Here is a 25,607-nt window from a genome sequence, read left to right on the forward strand (position 1 = left end):
ATGGGGTATACACAACGTTCAGAAAGATAGGCGTGGTTACACACAAACACCAATCACAAGGACCGACCGCCATTTCCCATTCAACACACCCATCACAACAGCTGACAAAGTCATTTACAGGCCTGTGCTCTGCCCGCAGGGTGACAAGGTCACATACCAACCAAACCAGTAAACGAGGCAAGATGGTAAAACGAGAGCGTTGATCAAGCGGGTACCAAAAGAGACGAAGACAGTTACATTTAGATGCAGGTGAGACGAGGTAAGGTTTCACTAACACTACGATTGACAACATGTGCTTTTGTAGAGCTGTACAGAAGCTATCTCCGAATGCACCGAACCCAGACTAGAAGCAGTCACATCAATGCACCCAGATATAAAGAAAGTGAGGAATCGATAGAGAAACGGCAAAGCATGGCGATTCGCTTCTGCCACATTTAAAACAAGCTCGACACCCACACAAAGTAATCGTTCCAAATATTCTGTATTTGTAAGGAAGGCTCTTCATGTATTTACATTATATTAACAAATTCACTCACAGCTCTCACAGAGATTATTTCATAATCTTTGAAATGATTGCATCGTACAGTATTTTGTTTTCATGATAAAGCGCATGTTGACGTGATCTGTTTGGAAAATTAGCTGTGAAACAGCTCTAATTGGCCAAGTCAGACGCCAAACTCATTTAAAACGTTTCAGGTCCATTCTATATTTACATTCAAGCCGTTAACTGGAAGCTTATATTTTAAAAGGGTTCTATAGCAGCATTTCCTAATAGAAGCTATTTTCACCTATAGAGACCTTTTTTTTTGCACATAGAAACGACATCCATCAGTATCAAAATATATATATATATATATTTATATATATATGTACCAAGTAAATGACATTACAGCTCATGAAATAATGGTGTGGATTGCAGATTCATATATGACACAGTGACATCATATGAAACAAAACCATTGCATGATAGAAAAAAGGAAAATAAAAGTGACTGGGGAAAATGCAGGTGCCTCAGCTAGAGCAAGTATTTGAAAAACCTAGACAAGTTATATCTTTTGTATAAATACCTACATATAAATAGAGGAATATGGTGATCGTATGTTGATCACACTTTTCTAGGTCACCACGGAAACAAACAGGGTCAGACCACCACTTGACAAGTTTGCAATGTTAAAATATAGAACACCATAATCTTATTTCGATAAGTGCTTCGTTTACGGCTCCTTCGATGGCAGTCATGAAGGGTGTTTGCCTGAATTCGGAACGTAGCCTCACAGAACAAAACAGAGAGAGTGTGGTGCCTGGGGGTGGGGACATTTGTGGCATGACTCCCTATACTTCCCCATCATAGCATAAGAGGAAGAATAAGGCTACAGGCTCAGACAGGTCAGACATAGGTTGGTGCCTATCGTTTCACAAGAGCACTCACACAGGTCAGATATAGGTTGGCGCCTATTGTTTCACAAGAGCGCAGCAACATGGTGGCACACTGACAACTGACACCAGTAGGCATGGAGAGAAGGTACTCTCTCTGAAACCGAGCAGAGACTGAGAGAGGACCAGTCATTTGACCCACTTAGAGCAGGATAGCCAGTGACTCAATCCTCGCAAACAGAATCAAACCAGTCACAAAACCCCCAATTAGTACTATAGAGTGAACCAGCCAGTCCAACCTCCAGGATGTATTTCCAAAGGAAATGCAGGAATTATTATTGCAACTTTCCTAATAGGTAGACATCCCAAAACCTCAACATGTCCTGCGGGACAATGTGGAACGGAACATTCTGGGTTACACCCCTTAACAATATAGTCAATTGGGGCTCACTAGACAAGAATATCCTGGGTATGGTCTATTAGTCCATTCACAGCAGGTGCTACCTACACAAGGACTACCTCAAGCTCTCTCAGTGCTTCCACTGGACTCTGGAGTTCTGTTCTTCACAGGTCTGACCTTTGTAGTTGCCTTTTGGAACCTGAAACCTCCATCAATGTACTGCCACCTTACACAGTTATGTACTCTTTAAAAGTGACAGTCAGGCAGTTTGCTGTGACATCCGTAATAATAATGTTCCCAAAAAAAGGCTTAAATGAGGGTGTGGGCTCATTTGGCTCTATCCGCATTTCCACTGGCTCTGGCAGCTTTTCTGCTTGGGCCTCCACTTTCTCCTGCTTCCGCTCATCATTACGCCTGGACTTCACACATGTTAAGTCTATGGGCTCGTCCAGATCAGAGTCCAAGAGGATGATGTCTGGTGGCTGGTGAGCCACCTGCATATTCACAGGACCCTGAGCTGAGCTGTCCAGGCTGCTAGGTGCACTGAAGCTCCGGCAGGGAAGCAGCCTCTTACATACTTCGCTTTCTACTTCAGTCTCAGAGAGGCAACGCTTTCTGGAAATGGAGTACTGGCAACCTGTGTCCTTGGGCACAGAAATCCCATTTAAGGTGGTTGTTGAGGAAGGCAAGGGCACTGAATGTCGTTTGGTTGTCAACTGAAGCGGCTGGTCTGAAATTGGCTCTGTGGTAGTGCATGTCTGTTTGAGCCGTTCTAATTGAGATGCACCCCTATCAGCATCTTCTGAGACCTGCCCTTTGGAGTCACTTATTCTGATCCTTTCTTCGACTCGTTTCTTCCAATGCTCTGGCTTTTCTGCAGGCTTCTGCACAGTCCTCTCGCCAGAAGGTTTCTCCAGACCATCACCATTCACTGTTGGGCCATTTAATTCATGGCTGTCATCTGAGGACTTGATTTTCACTGCCTGCATCCCATTGTCCATATATTTGCTCATGACTATCACAATTCGGCCATTTTTGTTTTTGTTCTTCACTATTTTCATTTTGCCCCCAATGCCATTGGTAGTCACCACCTCCTTTTTGGGTACACTGATTCCATTTGGTAGTCCTTTCTTCTCACTGCCATTAAGCTGGCTGCTAGCAGTGCTTTTTGCATCCACAGAAAGGTCCTTTGCCTGTGGCGAGTACGTTTTACCAGCAGCCTGCCCCCACTTATCCACATGGCTGGCCGATTGATTTCTTTTGTGGTCAGTTGGGGGCTGAGACACAGGTTCTTTTATAGTGGGATACTGAACATCATACATTTTTGGGTCCGGCTGATAGTGGTGGTGCTTCTTGCTGTTCAGCTGGTAGTAGTATTTTCGCTTACTATTTGAGTGATGCTTGACCGAGTGGTCCTTGCCGTTGGGTTGGTATTGATGGTGCTTCTTACTGTTCAGCTCATACTGGTGCGACTGGCTTTTGTTTGTGGAATTCAGCTCAATGTTCGGCCGGTTGTCCAGAGAAGAGTCCTGCAAGCCCGTCAAGACGTTGGAGCGCCGTGCAAAGGAGGGCACCTAGGAAGAGTAGAAAAACAAAAGCACAGATTACTTACTTGTCTTGTAGATGCATTAATGCTGTAATAGCTAAAACCGTAAACTTGACAAATATTGTCAATACTGAAATCTCTCTGGTAGTTGGCAGCCCACCCAAGACCCGATCCGCATTAATGGAAAGTGATGAGGCCCTCAGAAACTTGATGGAAAATTCAGACATGTTGTGTCAATATATTAACAGTTTACTCCTAATTTTCATAACCAATCAGTAACAGGGGAAGGCTTGTCTACTACGTAGCTCCTACAAACTACGACCTCTCATAGTTATGCACCCTCTTTGACTGGCATTATTTATACTTTCTATACTATAAACTATTGAGAAAAGTACAATGTGCAGGTCGAATATATCGACTGTAAACTCTAGACCATGGGACTTAAAAACTGTGCTCACTTGAACTTGGGGAGGTGGAGGCGCATAAGACTAATTAACGGGACCATGCTGAACGCAATGCTGTGTTTCAGTGAAGAAAAACATAGGCAGTGAGCCACTCTGTAATGGGCAATCAGTGACACCATCTGTCACTAATGTTCTGACTGAGAATAGATGTCAATGGATGGCAGAGAGGGCTCCAAATAAACCCTAAAGTCCTTCCCCCAAATTTCTGAAAAATGATAACACTGGATACGTTTACTCTACGGGGAGAGCAGATGGACCACGGCATGTAGTCGTTTGCATTTTTAGACGGGAAAACTTATCATACCTGCAATATTTGGATGATTAAATATGCTTAGCGCTCCCAATGTGTTGGGAAAATTTAAATAGAAAGTACCACTGTAGGGCAGGGCGATGAATAGTTTTAAACGAGGGGGTGTCATTAAAAAAACTTGAACACTACTGCTGTACTACTACTTTCTGTACCTATCAACTCACACGCCCTTCCACAATACTGCTCTGCTGTAAACTGTACCCCTAATAGGACTTTTGGATACATTTACTTGTCCAAGCCACACAGAGCCTTGTTTATAAGCGCGTTAGACAGCTTAGCGGGCTAATGCACCCACAGGCATCGTGCATGTTGGCACGGTTTACTCGGCTCTACGTCTGGCTAAACGCCCCAGTTCATATTTGCCTCCATCACCTAACATCAAAGGTGCCCGTTAAAACCTAGCAGAGGGTTAAACTGTTCCATGCACTCCCCCAGCTCCCAGCGCTGAGCCGTGTAACCTGAAACCCGTCTCTGCTTTGTAAACAGAGAGCAGCTGACGCAGCACGGCACGACGCACCGCCACGCAGGGGTAGGAGACTCGCAGTTTAACTCTGCGCGCGCCCTCGGACTGCAATTACAAACGCTAATCAATGAGTAAGGAGGACAACTTGAAGGCTGGATGATTCATACAGATAGCCCCCACTTAAAGGGACCCTTTTTTTCTGCTAGGACTAGGCAAGCCTCCAGTGCAGCTCCGTGATCTAGAGAGCCCAGAGCGGCCTCGACCAACATTTGCTGCCAAATCAGGACAGAAGCTCAAGGCCTTCCACACTTGGGTTTAAAAAAAAGCTTTATGCTGTGGTGCATCTGTAAGCAGGCTACTGGTAAGAAGGCTCCAATTAAAACCCTTCTTTCTATGAGGATAGTAGCCCCTGCCAACCACAGGCGATCCTGTGATATGGGTAAGCTTTATGCCATGCCTTGGATTCATGACGTGAGACCACGTGAAGCAGCGCACACATGACGAAACATGCAAAATATACGTCGGTGCTACACAGCTATTAGGACAGGATACTCAAAGGCCAAGAGTCATATAGTTACTCTGCTAACAACACGGAAGTGCACTACAGTTCACAGGAATGTTGGCCTTTACATTTTCTATCTTTAAACCAAAGAAATCAAGAAATCACCAAGAGTGCAGTGTCACCAATGGGACAAATTAAAAAAAACCTGCTGTGAAATATTTTTAACAAACAAAATTACCGCCTATGTATTTCTTTTTAAATTCAATGTGTATTATGGTGCAGTTACATTGACAAATAGGAACACTTTTATTAAAAACAGGTTAAATATATAACACATGGTTGTAGCAGCTATCTACAAAGAGCTTCAAACAAAAGATACTAGACACAGGGGTTTGGTAGTCTGTGGTGAAAGAACAGAACATGTTCAATTATTCAGTGGGATGGATTTTAAAGGAGATTTTTTTTTCCTGTGGTAAGAAGCACAAGTCTGTATAAGTGATATTTCCACCATTGCGCTATCATAGCATTGGGCGGCTCAGTTTCCAGCTGCCCACCCCAGCATCATAGCGTTCCCAAGAACAGGACATTCCTTTACAGCACAAACATATCACACCAGTTCTTAACAGAGAAAACGATCTCAAACACCAACATTAACCTTGGAGTCCTTACATCCACACACAAACTCACTCTCTCCTGCAACAAAAACACATTTTGAGGTACCAAAATAACTATAAAATGGACAATCAAGCTGACCGGACCATAAACTTTAAGGAACTCTTTTAGTTTCTCACGTTTTATGCTCTTAAATGCTTAATTCCTTTCAACAGGTTTCACCCTTTTGGGCTGACAGAAGATCTGAGTGTTTTTTAGTACAATGTCTGAAGTCTACATTCTCTTCTAACAATGTAACTATCCCAGTTACCCTACGGAGTATCCACTCACATGTGCCAAAGCTTTCGATAATACATCTTGAGCATTCAACCCAGCTGCATAACACCCGCTAACTATTAATTGTCTTGCTCGTTCAAGCCAGTGAACGGAGGATGAAAATATGCCATAGATAATTGCTGGATAATCCTGTGACCCAAAAAGTCCAAAATCTCTAGTGAACAAAACTAAACACAATTTGTTTTGGTAATCCTTCACGCATAACATCTTATCCAAGAACTTCAGAGCTTGGGCTGTCACTTCTAATAAACAACACCTCAATCCATTATGAACAATAGCCTACCAAACCAATAACATATTATGCACCTCTTTCTAAAACCATAAAATCATATTATACCAAATGATAAGTTACCCAAACCTTTCTAGGAATCTCTGGATGCCTTTATGGTGTAGCGTGTACTTTTCTCGTCACTCAGATCAAAAGCATGACCAATTTCTAGCTGCTGCTGAACTTCATCATCCTTGCTTGGCCACCAAAATGTGTGACAAATGATATTAGACAGACCAGTCCTTCACTAATGTGAACTAGAGCTATAAGTTAATACCAGAGACTAGAAGGTAGAAGGAATCTTTCTTGTACTTATCTGTCCAGATAATTAGTGGTTTAGAGAAAAACTGTTTCCAAGTCTATTGAGTTAGTTCGAACACATGCCACAAGTCCACTCCAACCTAATGGATTTGTAAGATTTTTTGGAAACCACATCCCGCTGACGTTCGAACTGACGTTTTCTTTGCAAGCACATTACTATGCTTGTTAATGGCAGCAACCCATATATCACATTGTACGTCAACTTTGGTAACATCTCAAGCTACTAACAAATGAGAAAGTCTGGAAGCAAATTACTGCACTTCAACAAATCCACCAATCACTGACCTACTTCGGTGTGGTACCTTTGTGAGATTGAACCACTGTTTTTTGTCTGGCAGAGAGACACAAGAAATTCCCCTCAGAAACACCCTTGATTACTAAGGCCACCACGAAAAAGCCAGAGCCTATCTCTAGAATGGAGTACCTACATTCAGAGCGATACACAGTTTAGGAGACATGGCCTAACCTACTATATCAACCCACTCCGTACCCTAGAAAAATGTAAAGATCTGCTTAGCTTTTATGGAACAAATGCTGATTATCTAAGGGGCAATAATTAACTTTGGGAGTGTGATTTTAGGCATTTGTTATCTAAATGCATTACCGTGCGTAGAAATTAATGAGATTCTAATAAGGAAATCAGAACGTGTCTAATTCTCTGCCCATTTCATAAAATCCAAAATTCTCAGAAATTGTGTCATTTAAGCACATTATTGAAATTAATAATTCAGGGGTGTGGCATCAACTCTTCTTTCTCAAATAAAGGTTTTTAAATACTGACTTTTGAGAAAACAATTATCCAAATTGAGCTTGCTGAGGATTTAAAAGATTGGGCAGTGCGAATTCAGAAATTTAAGAAATACACCAGATATTGGACTTCCCTATAAATGCTAGCATTAGGAAGGTATTGAATGGAACAGGCTGCACGTGAACAAGGGGAGGAGCTGGAAGATGTTAGAGCTAAAGGTAATAGATTTGACTGAAGAAGGGAGGAGTCAGTAGAGTCATCCATACCAGATTCCTTACTGGCAGACTGTGGCAGGCACTCTCAGAACTCTGAGGTCATACTGCTGAACATGGGGTGACAGTACACACTTTTCACCATGAAGTGAAAGGACAAGCTATATATTTTCTGGATTGCTCGTGCCTTTTTGATACCACAGACCATGAACTTTAGAGTGAATCATGCAGCTCATGCATCCAAAGTGACATGCAGTCTTGCATTTCAGATATTTTAGAATTCTGAAAATATGAATTCTGGTTAAACTATTTACAGAGACGTTTATTCGTGAATAGGATGAAACTGACACAAATGCAACTGACACAAACGGGCGACACAAGGGAGGTTTCTCGTTTGGAAGGTATGGCTGGTTATTGGGTACACTCTATACATAAATTATCTGAATGAGCAATGATATGGTTTGGATTAGAATGAAGGAATGAGGAGAGCTCTGTACAGCAAAGCTTTGAGTAGTAATAGTCTGCATGAACATTCATCCGAGGAGAATTGATTGACATGGGTTCATGGGAAGTGGTAAAGAATGTGCAATTCTACCAATAGGAGTTGGAGGACGACAATACTGTAACCTCCGAGTTGCATTGCAATAGGATATTCCCTTTAACTTTTTACACGTGTATTGCAGCCCTTCATGTGTTGTATGAATATATATCAGATTATTTGCATTTTAGGAGGCATGCAAGTCGCACTTCAGAAGGCTTATTAAAAGCTATACCAATTACTTTTGCAAACATTTACACATAACTTCCAGATTTGTTTCATTAGACATCAAACCAAACATCAACTGCTAAATCAAAATGTATCTCAATCTGCCTATCCCATCATTATACAAAATAAGCAATTATTACAGGATTGCTTGAAGTTAGAAAAAAACAAGAAGACCGTTGTTGTCAACTGTATTGCCCGGAGAGTGGCATTATAATCCTAGCTTTTCCACTATTAGATCAAAGCTAAGTGTGGGCAAACCACTTTCTCCCGCTGTTCCATGGTCTGTAAATTAATGTTTATAAAATCATGCATGCACTTTCTAAAGTGCTAAGCAAACATCAGGAGTGTGCAAAGTTCTAATTAGGTTAGCATTGTTTCACCCAGGTAAGGGTTACTAGCCTTATTCACGGAGTTGTCCTCTTTTCCTAATATTACGTACCTCCATGGTATTCGCTTGAGAGATGGTGTCGATAACTCCTAAGTACTTTGTACGGGAATGCTTACTTTGCTTAGCTGTTTCTCGTGAGTGACAACACGAATTACACTTGCCTACAAAAAAATGGTTGTGCAAGCCCCACTTTGCAATCCCTGTGTAGTTTTTAGAGTTTCAGAAAAATACTATGTTTGCGAGAAAAAGAAAATACTAGTTTGCATACCCGTATTTTATTTATTTAGGCAATTTTTAAAGCGCGCAAATACCCTTGGGTGTCTCGGCGCTGTAGATACAGAACTCTCATGGGGGGTGAGGGGTATGGAGGTTTAGGCAGGGAACAACCAGGTCTTTAGTTTCTTTCTAAAATTCAGAAGAGTCGGAGCACACTTGATATGTAGAGGGAGCGTATTCCACAAAATGGCTGTTGCCACTGAGAAGCGTTTGTCGCCCCAGTTGGCCCTTCTTGTACGGGGGACCATGAGTAAATGTGCTGAGGATGACCGCAAGGTTCTTGTGTGTTCAAGCGGTCGGAAGGCTCTTCTTAAAAATAGGGGTCCATGATCATGGATAGCCTTGTATGCTATGCATAGAGCTTTAAATTTGATACGGCTCCTCACCGGTAGCCAGTGCAGCTGTCGGATGTAGGGGGAGACCGATGCAAACCTAGGGATGGATAGCAGTGTCCTTGCTGCTGCATTCTGCACTGTTTGCAATTTATTGAGGACCTTTTGTTGTGCATTGAGAAACAGTGCGTTGCAGTAGTCAGTCTTGGAGAATACCCGTACTAGGGGCCTTGGCTTAGGGAGTTAAGAACCTGTTGTTGATGGCTAAAGCTTCTTTGTCAAGGCTTATATGAAAAGCGGTTATTGTACTACACAGGCTCCAGGAGGTAAGGCAGGTGTAACTCCAGCAGATGATAGAAGTAAAACCCACCTTTTCAGACTTTCCAGGGCAGCCATTCCTTTAAGCCAAGATGTGCATTGAAGCAACTGTGTTCTCAGAGCTGCACCACGTGGATATACTTCTGAATTACACCTCCCCCCCCCCCTTTCAGGATAGTCATTCCCACGGTCCAATAAAGAAATGATGTACCACCCTGGGCTGTTCCAGTACCCACCTGAGGTCAGGGATAGCAGCCATTCCGCGCGACAGAGGCTTTCCTTACACACGTAAATCATTCATGGCTAATATCCGAGCCCCCCCAGGAGCAGGTGCCCGGGGCAGACAGCTGCTTGCAACGGGAAAGGCTTCACCAGCGCAAGGGATGCCACTGATACATGAACAGATCTGTCAATAATACATGAGGGCGTGTATTTATCCAGGCAGGGCGGTCTCAGGAGGGGCAGGCCCAGCCATCCTCAGCGCCATGATACACCCTGCTGGCGGGGCCAATCAGAACACGCAGTGTCAGAGCACTGCACTGAAAAACAGAAGGGGGAAGTCAGTCATATGGGAGGTTTCACCTGACATGAGACCGACTGCCACAGCCCGCTACCCTGTCAGAACCCCACCCTCTGGTAAATCGCACTAGGTCTTTACAGCCCCCACCCTCCCCCTCCACTTCCCGGGGTGGCTGAAGCAGCCTTCCTGGCTCTGAAAGCATTCAAATGCTCCGTTCACAGAAATAATCCATCCGAGGGAGCAGGGCTTCCACGGACTCGTTCTCCGAGCAGTCTGGCGAGCTGTTCTGCTGAGTTCAGATGTCTGGCATGCCCAGGCAGCTCTCGGAGACAGATTCAATTTGCGCAGGGACGACATCAGCCACGGCTGTAGTCACGAGACTAGCCAGGCAGATTGCTGGTCACCGACTCCAGGGTCGGCCGGTGTCCGGGAATGGTTGGATACGCAAGGAGGAGTGGGGGCAGGGAAAAGCATCTCACTCTGAGGAACAAGGTCCACTCTTTCCCTCCGAGTCGAGAACGGCTCCTTCCCACACAGCAGCCTGTTTACACTAGGACACACTGCGGGGCTGGGCAGAGACAGGCCCGGCACTGTTCGACGTGAAACAAGATCTGCCGAAGTCACCGTGACAAAGCGCGGGATCGGCCTGGCACGGACATTTAAAGCTGCAGAGCCCCCGCTAACACACCCGCTGGACCGCTTCAATAACATCTACGGTGCACTACAAGTCAAGAGCACAACTCAGAGCGCACTCCCTCAAAGCAGTCTCTGGGATATGCTTCACCTTCACGTTATTCTATTTGCATTGATGCTGACAAGATATGTGGGAAAACCATGCGAAACATCTAGGTTTGCCGATGTGACTAGGCCAGTCATAGGTCAGCCCCACTAGCCTTTGATATACCATTGTTCCTGGCACTTCCCCAGACCTATCGGCCTATCCGAGGCAGGTGAGCCATAGAGGCGGATTGTTTTCTTCCAGTCAGGCTGGCCTTTTAAAAGTTTGTACCTAAATTCATAGAAAACTGACAAACCAAATTACCAAAAACCAGGATAAAAGAAAAACAAACTAAAGGCAATGGAATATGATCAACATAAAAAAAACAACATAAAAGCAGTTAAAAAGAGCTAATTACTAAAAACATTTTTAAAAAATATATGTTAAATGGAAAAATGTCTGGGTACCATTGAGAATCTCGATAAAGAACATGGATTTAATATCAATGGTGGAAAAAATATGTAACTAATCGTATGGAAGGGAGACACAAAAGTGTGAGGAGGGAGCATGGGAGAGGATGAAAAACGAAGGTGTTTAAAGAGGGTTTCCACTCACCTCTAGAAAATAAACTGGGTAGGGATGGAAAAAGGAGATTACGAGAGACAGAATATGGAGGGGGCCGTGGGCAGTAGGAAGGCGATTGGGAACGCAGAACCCTGGTGAGGACAACTCTTTAAACACACAACAGGAGACCACCCAGTACCAGGATTTGGGAGAGAGGTGAAAAAAAAACTTGGCAGAAAAACCAAGAGACAAAACACTTAAAAACAAGTAAATGTCAATTTCAAAAAAGAAAATATACATAATGGGTGTCTACAAAATGGCAAATACCATTCCTTTAGAAATTGTCAATTAACAGCTCTGATGAAATAGCTTCCCAGAACCGATATTCTAGGAATTCATTTTTCTATAAAATCCCACACAACCAAGCAAGGCTATACTGACTCACCCAGCCTACCCTCCTTGCAGAGGTAGGCGAGCCAGAAACCCGGCTGTCGCTTCCACAGCTCTACTGGCCCCTGGAGTGTGCTTTGCAACACCATAAGAGACACCACATATGTACAACAGGGTGTTAGAGGAAGATATGTCACAGTCTCACCTGCACCAGCACCGGCTTGGCTTTGGGCCCTCGCTTCTTGCACCCCAACAGCTGATCCTGCCGCTCCCTGCAGAAAGAAAGAAAAAATCAATAACAAATGCAATTAAGACAACCTTTCCAACACCGCAGCAAAGCCTTAAACCACCTTTAACAATCCATCTAACACATCAGCGGCCTATGAAGGGGGGCTCCGAGGGGATGGGGGGGGGGGGGGAGGAGGGGGTGCAGCTAACCGCACAGCAAATACACTCCAACAACACATCACTGCTAGATTAGGACAGGACTCTTCCAGCAGCAGTAATGAAAGGGGGCAGGAGGGCTGAGAGCCGTCAGCAACCAGAGATGGGTTTATTTATCTGAATTCTACATCCGAAAAAACGTCGATAATGGGGTTTATACACGGGTTGCCGTGGGGGAAAAAAGGTTTTTATCTGGCGGTTTTGTGTAATATCAACAAATATACGAATCAAACTTATTTGAGAATCTCAAAGCTATATCACTCACACAGAATCAAGAAAATGTTTCTTTAATTCGGGGCAGCTTCTACCAATCCTCCAAGACTGCTCCCAGCACTGGAAAAAGACCGAGGCGTATCTTGGTGGTGGACGTATGCGTGACCTGCGCGCCAAGGGGCAGCTTGTCCAATGCCAGGAAGAGAGGCCAGACCCATCCACAGGGGAAAAGCGCCCTATTGGGCAAATGCCTAATCAATCCCAAATACAAGGAGAGCCTCCATCAGCTCCGCCAACATGCTAATGACCTCATTACGATTCACATAACGAGTCGTTGCCTGAAACAGCACCACCTCAGCCCAGAGAGGGGGAGGGGGCGCCGATCTATTTATTCAGCAGCAAAATTAGCTTCCACGTACAGAGGGGGTTGGAACGGGCGAGCGCTGCTCAGATCATCGTCCAAAGAACAGCCGGAAATTGACTGCCATTTAGAAAGCCACACCGGGTTTAAACCGATCTCAAGGGCCCGGACGAATGCAAGAAGCGATTGTTCAACAATTACAGATATATCTCGTCAGCGACACTAGTGTCGGATACAGTAAAATGGTTAGAAAACCTTACACCCTACCGAATACCAAAAGCCTCACTCGTCGGACTATCTCACTCTATCTATACCCAGTGGTTTAATGGGAAATGACACGGTGGAAACGCTGCTAGAACTCTAAAAGTCCATTTTGACCCGGGCTGAGCAGGGTGGCCCTGGGGTAATGGCCCCTCTCTCCGCCTGGCCCTTTCACACCTCTGCCTCGAGCACGCTCATGGATATAACCCACGGAAGGTCCAGTTCTATCACTCTCTCCCTCTGGAAAAACACACAGGGAAAAGAGCCAGGTATTTCACGGGCCTTGTGGTTAAACCCTCAATTTTCGGAATTTGCTACGGGTATCGGCCCCCAATCAGGGATTCCAGCCTTCGGGTACTCTCGCACCAGAATCTACCAGCCTTGTAAGATGGACCATAATGTGACGATTAGGAGAGCAAAGTTCAGCTAAAACATGGCGACTGCATGGTTACAGGTCTTTGGTGCACACAACGATGCTGAGTGTATGCAGTGTGGTGGGAGGGTAGGTGAGTAGATACGAGAAGATAAGATCAGCTCCTTCCTGCTGTACAGGAGAGTGAGCATTGGGTAGAGGGAGAGGTGGGTTTCCTTCAATGGAAGTTAATGCATCAAAATTACAAGGGTAGCATAGTGACTTCACTCACCTCGATACCACAGTAGTACCGTCACAATTATGCCAGCCAAGATGGCGCCAGAAAAAATATCTCACTAGGTATCTGATACTGATGATACCAAAGGAATCAATTACTCAAGTGGGAAAACTACTGTAAGTGAGATATAAAACAACAACAAAAGTTGAAAATGTAATTTGATCCCCCGTCGAGCCCATAGAAAGTGTTGCATCATATACCCAGCTACAGTTCACATGCCAACAAGTACAAACGCATGTGCCCAAATATAGTCTCACATCATGCTCAAAGCTCTAAAGCGCCGGCACATCCATTATATTCCCTGGCACAGGCAACTCATCTCGGGTACACAGCCAAATGTCCAGGGCAACCATGCTATGATTAGGTGTGGTCACAGATATCCAGTACTGCACCATAATGCACTGATACATTCTTATATGCATCTGAAATACCCATTAGTTGTACATAATGAAAAGCAATTACCTAGAACACTCAGTGCAGCCTCATGCACAGGTATAGCCAGTGGTGTAGCAAGGGTGCCATGATCCCAATACAAGCAAAGAAACTGCCCTCCCCTTTCTTGGGTAGTTAAAGAAATAGCCGAAAGTATGGTGCAGTTGTGCGGTGGGCCCCTCATATCCCTAGACATGGTGCCACGGCACTTACTGCACAAATAAGAGTGATGTCCTTGGGCTTAGCCTCAATTGCCCAGAGCAGCATCACAAAGTGCAGCCTCATAATGCACAATTCAGTCTCTAAAGGTACAAAAATAGCATCAAACATCCAACAAACTGTCAGAACATGAAAGTTTAGGCTTAAACAAAAAGGACAGCCTCAGAACACTTGGAGATAACCTTAAGCATACTCGAACCTGGTTCCCTGTTCCAAAGTCCGCCACTCTGGCACATAGGCCACATCTCCATCTCATCTCCGTTTTTGGGAGTGTTTCTAACAGTATGGCTGCACCCTCATGGTTGGCGGAAGGGTATACCAAACTTTGGGGCGATTTACTCCGACACAAAATAACTTATTTTAAGCTTAACGGGATTGGGAGCAGTGGATTTTGGTTGGGTTAAGGTGCGGCAGTGCTGCCCCTCCTCCTTATGGACTCTTTGGTCGAAAGGTTTAGGAGAGCAGGGGCAACTGAAAAAGTCTACATCTCCCTCTAGGACAAACAGGGTTTGTTCTTTTGTCACCCAGTTGCACCCGAGGATCAGTTCTGCTTCTAGGAAGCAGGGTTAGCAGAGGTCAGGTCCGAAGTGGGACACCATAGCCATAGCATGACCAGATCCCAGTGGTATAACCGTAACCTTTCTCCACGGTCCGGGATGGACCCAAAGCCACTGTTAACACATGGGTTTCTTTTTGGTACTATAGTCTTGTCGCCCTCAAGAGTGCCTCACATCTGCCGAACAAGCCAGTGTCGGGGTACAAGGGGTGAATAGAAACCAGGCTGGTTACCTCTGCTTTCAGTGGGACAAGTCTTCAAGACTTCTGAAGGCCGACTGGTTGCCCTATTACAGGCCTGATAAGGGCCTATTCCTTGCCGGTCGGTTGCACACTGACGGACAGAGGTGAGATGGGGGAAATCAGGTGTAGACATTGTGAGCTGCTTGAAGAGACTTGAACACATTTTTTGCGGGTGCTGGGCAGAGGAGAATCTGGCTAGTAGTAGAAGAGCCTCGGTTAGCAGAATTAGGTTAGCATAACCAAGAGTTTGGGTCAAAGCAATGAGCTAAACTCACTTGACATAGATTCTCAAATTACTGCTTGGAAGAAGGCCAGGATAGAGGACTCTGGCCAGAAGCCAAATGCATTGTGGTATGTGCATGATGTTCCTTTTCAGCCAGTTAAGAAGACAAACAAAGCAGCCAGAAAGAAAAGTTATAGTGAAATCGCACCATACATATCAAGGAAGTCTGTGCGCCGAGACACCATGAAAAGTTTACTTTTCAGCAGTGAGTCTGGTAAGTGAAGAGGACATTCTTCATAGTGAAAGGATTTCCAACTCAGCATTGGCAGCAATGATGTGGGGTTGTTAGATTTCATTGCAAGGGCACTGATGGAAAAACCTGCAACCATGGCTGCTGATCTTGGCGGCACCATGCACATCTCATTAGCAGCAGCATGTTCTCACAGCACAGACAGGGCAACAGCACTCTGCCACTGCAGATATCAAATTTGTTGGCGACTGTTGTAAACTTCATCCCCCCTACAGTAAGTTATATTGAAGCAAATCCTAGCACCTAAGATTCAAGTTAGGAAATATCTCTTCCTCAAATAGAGCTTTGCAGACTTGTGTATTGGCTCAGCTTACTTGGCCATTTCCTTCGCAATGGCCTAATGACACCTCTTCCAGTGGGCATACTTAATGGCTCAACAAAGTCAGCGACTGCCCATACTCCTGCCTTAACTACAGCAATCGGTCCCTCCAGCGATACAGAGCTTGGATCACAAGGGCTTAATGCAGATGCCAGTCATAGAAGAGGAAGGATGTGTTCTGGCTCAACTGTAGAAGGAGCAGGGCAAGTAGAGGATTATTTGAAATCAGACAGTTGTGGCTCCCATGACAATTTGACGCAAAGCAAGACAAAAAGCATTAACAAAGTAAACAAGTTTGACATTTGCACTCGAGCACTTACAAAAGTGACTAAAAAATGCATGTTGCACCGCAAAACAAACAAAAAGCATCCTTTTTTCCTATAAAACGCATGGATGAGAATTAATTTAAAGCCTAATGTGAGAGTATACTTTTCAGATGTAAAATAGCCTCTCTTGCATTATATTGGAAGGTGAAGCATAAAGAACCAACAGTGGGCCGATCCAAGATGTGATTGACAATGTTGCAAGGCAATGGCTGAAGGTTGCTGAACCAAAGAAGAAAGACTGCATAGAAAACATTTTCATTACACTTTAAACCTAAAAAAAAGTAGGGATCAGAAGAACTAGATGAGAGCCAATTAATAGAAAGGTCGACGTCTATTCTATCCAAGTGACTCTGAAGCCTAAAGAGAAGCTCTGGAAGGGCCCTTTGTGAGATCTTCCTTTTAGTAAGGGCAAAGTAGAGGAGGGTGGTATCACCAGACTCCAAATGGTCTGCAGAATACAAGACAGGAAGTGGAGGACAATATTACTAAATAGCTGCTTGCTTTCCATGTGCATAAGACAACTTTGAACTGGTCGTACAGCTTTTCTATTACTCAAACAATTTTTTTAAAGGCACAGCACAATTATGGGGCACATCATGGCTCAATTATGATAATGATTTTAGATAGGCATCATGTGGGATAACACAGTAGGCACAATATAGTTGGACTGTTTCAGGACTCCCACAGATAGCATTGCCTGGCCTCCCACCCACTCTGCAGGCACCTGCAAAATCAGATACACTTGTTCTTCAATGGCCTTGCCATCATCCAGAATCTCACTGTTCAAAGAAGTCGAAAGAACAAGGAGCCAATGAACTAGTGCCACTGAATATGGCAATGTGCCATCCACTGTAAAGATCGAATTTTTCGTTATCATGGCTTAATCGATACTTAGATCACAGGACCCAGAAGGAATTATATTATAGGTGTTCTGAAGGTTTCAGGATTCCAGCTATCAGCATGTAGGGTAGCAGTAGCTGTAAGAACAGTTACCTGTGTCCACTAACCCAGGAATGTCAAGAACAAATACTCGAGAAACAGATGGGTTAATGGAATATAGCGGGACCCTTCAGAAAACCCCTCTATGGATGGGTTTGTTTGTTTACAGTTTGGGTGGGAGGAAAAAAAAGAACCATAGAAGTTAGGATTGATTTAAAAACTATTGTTGCCGAAAGGCACATTTGTTAATTATGTAATTGACCCACACCGTATATAGTATGTACTAATTTTTGGTTCAAGCCATAGAGAAATTGAAAGTTGGATCAGGGCACACCATTACCAAAGACTAACACTGAACCAGCCCTAAGATTAGCTCTGGGTGCTTTCAGGTGATTTCTACTTGCACGTTTTTCAGAGAGTCCGCTCTACTATGACAAATGTATCATGATGGGTTATGCAATATCTTGCACATACTCTGAAGAGTTCAGTACATTCATTGAATGCAGTGTTTAGCCACTACATGGGTTTAAACAATGCCATTAATTAGTCTGACTCCTCCCTTCTCATAGATGCCCAGACGTCTCACAAGTGCACAGTAGCATTACATAACTTCATTCAACTTAAGGGAAAGACTAGCGAGTACCAGTAGCGAGTGAGAAGGCTTTTGATCCCTCCACATCTATTGTCTATTTAGGGATTGGCACTGATTCCTAGTCTGTCATGTGAGATTACCACAAGGAGAGCCTCATTACAGCCTGCTAGTCTGCTGCTGAAGGCTTTACCGGTTGTTAAAGGCCCCGAATCAGAGCTATAGGCCAGAACCCCAGGCGAGAGGCCTACAACCAGTATAGCCCGAGGCAGAAGGGCTATTAGAACATTCCACCCAATACGGGTTGAATGTTCTAAATTAAAAGGGGAGACACAGAAAAGAAACATTGAAATGTTGGAGTTTCAGGCTTATACCAGCCATTACAAAGCCCGGAGCTACTTCATTGTCTTCAGTGGAGTTCTCAGTTGTCTACTTATTCTTACATTCCATTGAAATGTGCAATGTGGCGGAGCACCTTTTTAGTAATGCAAAAGAACTGAGTTGTATTACACCATTATCGTTTATCAAACGTTTTCTCTTTTGCAATGTTAGTGATCTGCATCAATCCAAATAACTTTTTGCGTTCCCGATAAAGGTGACAATCAAAGGGGCCGGTTTCAGTTCTAGTCAGGAGAAGATGTTGGGATGGTGGTCTTCAACATTATGTGTGCATTGAACTGCTATAATTTTCTTGAATGTGTTTCTAGCAACTTTGTCTGTGCTTTATTTTAGTGTGCCGTGGTTTCCATTTGTGTCTATGCGATGAGCCACTCATGTATGCCATATACTGCAGCAAGGTTCTGACAGTCTAAGATGACATAAGCTATGAAGCTCTCCGGTAACACATTCAAGTGGCTTGACAACTGAAATTTGTGGTTTGCATAGCTGTGCAAGACAGTCTCTAAATCAATATCTCTTGAGGTGCTCCAGTCGCCAAACAAATGTATCCATGGCGTCAACGATCTGGTGAAATGAGGTTGAAAAAGTTTATGTGAATCCTCTTAGTTAGGTAAACGGACATGAAGGTACTCGTAGCGTGCTCTGATACGATTTGCATGAGAAGGTAGGGAGCAAGCATACCAGCTAGGTTTATGAATGATTAGGTGAGGCGTCTTAATGCTTAGATGGTGAAGTTGTGCAGCAGACATATGCTGCATACGTTAACCAGAGGTGCAAACATGTTCTAACATTATGGAGTGCATTTATCAGGTTAGAGCACGGATGCGTTTGTGGAGTCTTTGCGTCCCCTTGCGAGGGTTACCAACCTGGTTGTCAGGGACATTCATGTGGCAGTACAGACTCTATAATGAACAACTGAAGAAAAAGTTCCTATTAAATACCGCTTATTAACACCGACTGGCTAGCTTTTTTATTCTACATCTACCCACAGTGGTTGAGTCGATGAGATTAAGACTTGGGCAGGGCATCATGAGAAGTGAACTCCATTACCTGGTGGGTGTGGCAGAGAAAGGATGGTTCGAGGGCTGGCTTGCCCTCTCATCGATTGCACACTGAACAGACACATGGGTGGCTTAGCCTTCGTGTGAATAGACAGAAGGAAATTTAATTTTAAGTTATAGTATTGCTGAGTTGGGGGTGGGGGCTACTTACTAGTGCTATGTAAAAAAGAAATGAAATTAAGTGATGAATTACAAGAATGTCAGATATATGAAAACCCTTGTTAATCCAACCACAATTAGGATCACCTCTATTTGGAGATGATGGGGAAGCGACACCAAATGCATGCCTGGTCTACAATGTAGTGTTTCTATGCAAAAGGAATAGCCCCTTCATAAACTGTTTGGAAAATAGAACAGTTAAAATGGAACAGCAAAACGTGCCAACCTGGCTATCTACAAACTATCTCTAGAGCAACTATATCATGATGCCCGGTGAGGATTTTGTGATCAGTATTTGCCACCTTAAAAGCGCAAAGGATAAGTGATGGTTGTTGTGGGCCTTGGATCAGGTTTGTAGGATGTGGAGTGTGGTAAGTGAATGGTTAGACCAAATTTGGGATTGGATTATTAGAATGTCTACAACGAGTACATGTGAACACTGGGTCAGTATGTATGCCCAGTGTGCTGCTTTTCAGCATACTGATTCACCACTAATCCTTTATGGGTTCCCGAGTAGCGTGCTACTCGCCAAAAAAAAGCTTAGACGCCTCATCAGGAGTAGTAAGTGCTATAAAAATGCAATTACAATACAATGTAAGGCTTCCATGCTCTCTGCTATGTTCAGTCATGTTATGCTTTTGGATGTCGACACACAGGTTGCCGTGCCCCAACAACAGCATTTCTCAAGCCAGGGCCAGTAGGTACATTATCAATATGATGATCTCATCCCAAAAATGACTTCCCCAGGAACTGTCCAGTGACTGCTTCGACCAAGATACTCATCTTCGTTCCCAAAATGCTCTTAATGAATTTGCAGCCCAGAGAGAAATTGATTTATAGTGGTGATTTAGTGACCGACAATCTAAGTTTTGTCAGACCTCAGATCTGACATTTCTTCTTCCAAAATACAGTTGAATGTTATCGATGGGTTTACTGTTGAGGAAATAGGACACACCACATTCAGTAAATGTTGTGTTTGAAGCACTCCCAGGACAACAATTCTAACCAGAGTTTGGAATCATCAGCATACTGATAAAGTCCGTTGTGGATAAGCAAAGTGCCCCAGAGTTTAGTATACATGTCGAGGTGGATCGCTAAAGTACCCCACAGTTAAGGGAGCGCAAATAGACATGTACCCCCAGTGACTAGGCTTACAAAGACACCATGCCCACTTGCAGGGAGGCTGGCTGAGTTCTACGGCACAGCGTCAAGCTTGATAGATAGATGTGTGACTGAGTAAGTAGATCCACGCGTTCCTGTAGTTGCACATTGAGGAGCAAAACGATTGCAGAAAGCAAACATTTACTACAGTAGTGCATGAAACATGTCAACCCACTGACCACTCTCACTTTTAACCCCACGTTTTGGGTGGCAGCAGGTCTAATTTCCCTGGCCAGCCATGACTCTCCTAGTCAGTTTTTAACCAGCTAAGAAAGTATCTTTGGACACTCATGGCTGTTTTTCACTTTCACTCCTAGTCTACTCACTACATATCCGCTCCAACCCCCCCCCCCCCCCCCATCTTCTAGGGCCTGTAGGCAAATCAACATAAAAGACCTCCGGCAAAGAGTCCCCCTGTGGGGCCTGTTGGGCATTGCAGCGCCGGCCCAACGAGGATCTGCCCTATGATGAAGCATGACACCTCTCGGGTGCGTGAGGGCCCTTGCTCCTTATTGGAGGTATCCCCTTCCTATCTTCCTTCTCTCACCTGGAATCTCCACACCCTTTGACCTTCCAGACCCCCTCCATAAGAACTGCATATCTTGGGTTTCTCCACATTTCTTAATAACATCTTATGTCTGCACACAGTACCTCATTCTTAAAATGTGTCATTCTGTATGCCTCGGTTTCATGCTGTCAAACTAGCAAACATTAAGGGTTGAGCAAGCCCGCTCAGGATTATAACATGTGACCGCAGGCAATACACAGATCTCTGCAGCAGAAACTGAACTAAGAGAGCAACGAGGCGGCGTCTAGCCACACTGGTTAAGAGACTACAGATGTACAATAACACCCATGCACCATTCGCAGATTTAGCTGGACCACCTCCTTTCGAAAGAGTGGGTTGAGGAATCACAAATATTACGTCCATGCAGTGGATGCCCAGCCTGAAATGGTATGGTACTGTCAAGAGAAAATCACCTCAGTGCACACACACCTCTCTCTACAGGTGCCCGTCATTGTGCTGTTACACTTCTGCCAAAGAGTGCAGAAGTAGAGTTTCTCCTATAGGAAAGGGGGCATTTCCAGACAGGCCCCTGACGATGTTGAAAAATACAGTAGGGCTGGGGTCAGACCCAGCTACCCCACAGACAGCTCCGTCTATCCCCAGCAGGCCAGACTGCATGTGTTCCTTTAATTTCCCACGAATTCATGGCGCATTCTTCGAAAGCAAGGCCTGAATGCCGGTTTGCAACAGACCGCTCCCAAATGATTCGGCCACTGGGGTTAAAAGAGTATATAACTTCTGAGATGCTATCTGCTGGCAGGATTTTTTCGGATAATACGTTTTGCAAATGTGATATACAAATATCATAAGAACCAGTGAGCAGTGCAAGCAAATGCACAGATAGCTGGGGCCATTCGGGCTCATGAATGCGCAGGAGTATGACACCGGTGGACTCTTATCGCAGCCGGGCTGCTCTGTCATCCTATGGGGAGGAGTACAGGCTTTGATGCTGCAAACTGGATATGCAAGTCCATGGTGCCGGGCACGGGTGAACCAGCTGGCTTGCTGCAGGGTGATGCGCTTGGGTCATGCAAGTTGGAGAGGTTATTTCATGCCGAGTTTGCCGACTACCTCTGACGATATACATACAGACCCGCCGGACTGTACAATGTGCACAGGCTCGGGTGGCATTGGTGCCGGTCTCAGGCTGGTCCATTGCATGACAATACCTCCAGTGGTCTATACCATGGTGAAAGGCACATGAGATCCCTTGAGGGTGACAGCCTTTGGTAGAAAACATTGGCAGGTCTATTTATTATCACAATTTCTTTGGTGTTGCAGGGTGACTGGACAGTATACTCCAAAGCGGCAGGTGCATGATAAGAACGCTGGTTACGCTATCCAGGCTGTGAATGAGTTAATTCTTGTTAAGAGGAGCTGATGGCACAATCGCATGTGTAAGTCCAAAACGACAGAATCAACTGGTAAAGTCTGCCCGTGTTATTGCATGAGATCCGATGGTACAGACAGTCTGGATGTTTCCATGGTAACACGATCTGCAGTTGTGTTTACGTTCTGACAGACAGGCTGGATGGCTGCATGACGATGACGTTGTAGCCTCGAATGAGTTAACTCCACTCGTGACGCCGAACAGCACACGCAGAGTATTGCGCAACCCGACCCCAGCGCCGAGGCTTCTGCTGCAACGAGCAAAACAGGCAACTGCAAGGAGGCACGGTTACCAAAGCAACAAGGACATGCGGGAGCACGGGGCAGGCGTGCCCCCATACGGCCTGCGCCAATCCCGGTGCAGGACTGGCCTTCCTCCCCCAGAATGAACAGCGCACGGCCGGCCTACCCCTGAGCAGCAGGGGGCATTCTGCCCCAGCCCTCGCAGCACAGCTTCATCCTCCCCAACTACAGCAGGGCAGGCCCGGCCTGCTGCGCAAGGGGCTGCAGCCAGAATCCAGCAGAACAGGGCCGACTCGCCACCACAGCTAACATCGTCCACAGCGACAGGTCCCAGCTCGAAGACAACAAGCACCGTCTGGGCCGACGTTCACCAACCACCCGCACAGCACAGGACCATTCTGCAACCAACTCTGGACCAATGTACACAAATCACAAGGCAGTGTCGAGATGCAACCACCAGTCCCAGCGCCGACCATCTCAGCACACAGCCGACCTGCACCCGCCGGCAATAGTGCACAGAGCTACAGCCGGCCCCGCAGCTCGATATCATATACCCCAGCCCCCACACCCTGGCATAGCGCTTGGTAACAATGGAAGAGCTGCTGCTAACCTGTTCTGGAAGGCGATGAGGAGCCGGGGATCGAGGATGTTTTCTTCTGGTTCCCAAGTGTTGTACCTGTAATAGATAAAAGGAAATAAAATACGTGATTAAATCAAGAATTCATCTCAATACAAGAAGCAGCCCCCAATGCAACCCGAGCACTGTGCGCTCACACATGGCCCAGGAGCACCAGGGCTCTCCTCGAGTGAACCTACTCCTGCATCACGAGCAGACCACACCCCCTCTCCCGCTCATGTCATCTTATATAGGGGCCAACCCCCGAGGTGCTGCCACTAAATGATGGCGCAAAGTCCCACGCGACCTGCTGCGGAGTGTGCCCTCTGGCGGCAGGTTCGAGTGACAGCAAAGCTAAATTGAACAAGAAGCACTATTGTAATGTATGCATCACTTTACCCATCAGGTGTATTTACTTTGACAGTACCCTCCAGGATGTACAGTGTCGTGCTGTATGCAGCAGATTCCAAGGCGGTCCCTCATACCCACTCCCTTAAAATATACGTCTAAGCAAAGACGGGGAATGTCGCACCAGTCAAGATCAACTGAAAAGGAGGTTGCACCCACCGCTGTAGGAATGGGGGCGGTGGGCTTTCTACACGGAAACACCCGCGGGATCCCACGCAGTGTGATGCCTTAAGGATTACATGGTAGAGGATCCGTCTTACGGTTACTGCGCAGCCAATGCTGCGATATTCAAGCAGGGAAGCCATGTTCTCCTGATGTCCACTGCTCCTCCCCCATGTTACCACCTTGTCACGCCCCATTCTAAAAACATCAGTGGGTGCAGCTCTTCAGTACGCAGCCTATAAACCAAGTGCCTCGAAAGGCCGCAGAGGCGCCTCTAGATCCCAAGCTCAATGCTCAGGTCATACTTACTTGGGGGACCATCCTCTCCATTTCACCAGGTATTCCACTCTGCCCTGCAATGGGAAGCGATAATCGGTTAGTGATGCCTCCTGTGCACACGAACCTCCTCCATGCACTCGGCACTAGGCGTGCACTCAAGCCACCTCGCCCTCCATGCCCCGGGTCTTGTACCTTAACCTCAGTGTCGTTGGAACATGCGTGCACCCCAGAGTTTTCTGTCAACAGGCCAGAACGATCGCATCCCAAATCATCGACCTATCCTCTGAACACTTGAAAACCCTTGGGGCATCCCATGGAAACCCTCTGCAGCGCCTATGCTCAGCAGAACTTTCTCCCTGTCCTCGTTCTCGCTATGCAGGCTGGATCCCCCATGCATTGCACACACCCTCCTTCCCCCGAAAACAAGTCACTCTGCACACCACACCCCTTTCTGCGCCCTGTCGTTCTCCAGGTAGCCCACAAATAGGCTCTGGGACTAGGGAGGCAGTAAGTGCTGCATAGCGCCACGACTGGACAGGGCAGCTATTGCTGGTTCGTATTTTACTGTTTAAAATCAGCGTCATAACTCCGTTCGGGAACTTGGTACGGCGCCAATGACCTCCGTGCACCTGCCCCACCATCCCCCCGCCGATCACGCTCCACACCTAAAATAAACATCGGGAGACTCACCTTACGGACCCGCTTCTTTTCGATGCTTTCCACAGCAAAGACGTGCTCACCGGCCGCGGGCAGCTCCATTGCTGCGGAGCCCGCTGCCCGGCTGGAGTCGCTCGGGCCAAGGAATGTCGCCGCCGCTGTCCTCCTCCGCGTGCCGGTGGGGGGCAGCGCCTCGTGCAGCGTCTCTTGGCTCGCGCCCCCTCGGAGGCTGTAATCCGCTGCCTCCCGCCTGCCCGCCCGCCTGCCCGTCAGTCCAGCCCGCAGCCTCGAACCCGCCCGCTCCGGCTAGTCTGACGCTCGGTTGCAGTGCAGCTCAGGCAGACCCGACGCGTGACGTCAAAACACCGCCTACTTGTCACTCCGTGGCCTTGGCTGCAGCTGATTAGGCGCTGATCTGAGGGGGCGGGGACGGGCAGCGAGATGAGTGGTGAGGATGGAGCGTTGCTAAAGGAAGTCCGCCTGGGATGGAGGGAGAATGAAGGCTGTGGGAATGGGATAGACAGAACGAGAAAAATTTTGCAGATATGGAGAGGGGAAAATCAAAGAAAGAAAGGATGGCAACGAGATAGGAA

General features: G+C 45.9%; 1 protein-coding gene across 1 annotated transcript; it reads right to left on the reverse strand.

The window, feature by feature from the left end:
- Positions 1-462: 462 nt before the first annotated feature.
- Positions 463-25,299, reverse strand: CBX4 (chromobox 4). The gene is made up of 5 exons (XM_078654041.1): positions 25,048-25,299; positions 24,388-24,431; positions 23,503-23,568; positions 12,034-12,100; positions 463-3,348 (listed from the first exon to the last, which is right to left on the reverse strand). The coding sequence occupies exons 1-5, from the start codon at positions 25,114-25,116 to the stop codon at positions 2,002-2,004; spliced, it is 1,593 nt and encodes a 530-aa protein (XP_078510167.1). The 5' UTR covers positions 25,117-25,299; the 3' UTR covers positions 463-2,001.
- Positions 25,300-25,607: the final 308 nt, after the last annotated feature.

The sequence above is a fragment of the Lissotriton helveticus genome, chromosome 7, assembly GCF_964261635.1.
Source record: "Lissotriton helveticus chromosome 7, aLisHel1.1, whole genome shotgun sequence".
Classification (NCBI taxonomy): domain Eukaryota; kingdom Metazoa; phylum Chordata; class Amphibia; order Caudata; family Salamandridae; genus Lissotriton; species Lissotriton helveticus.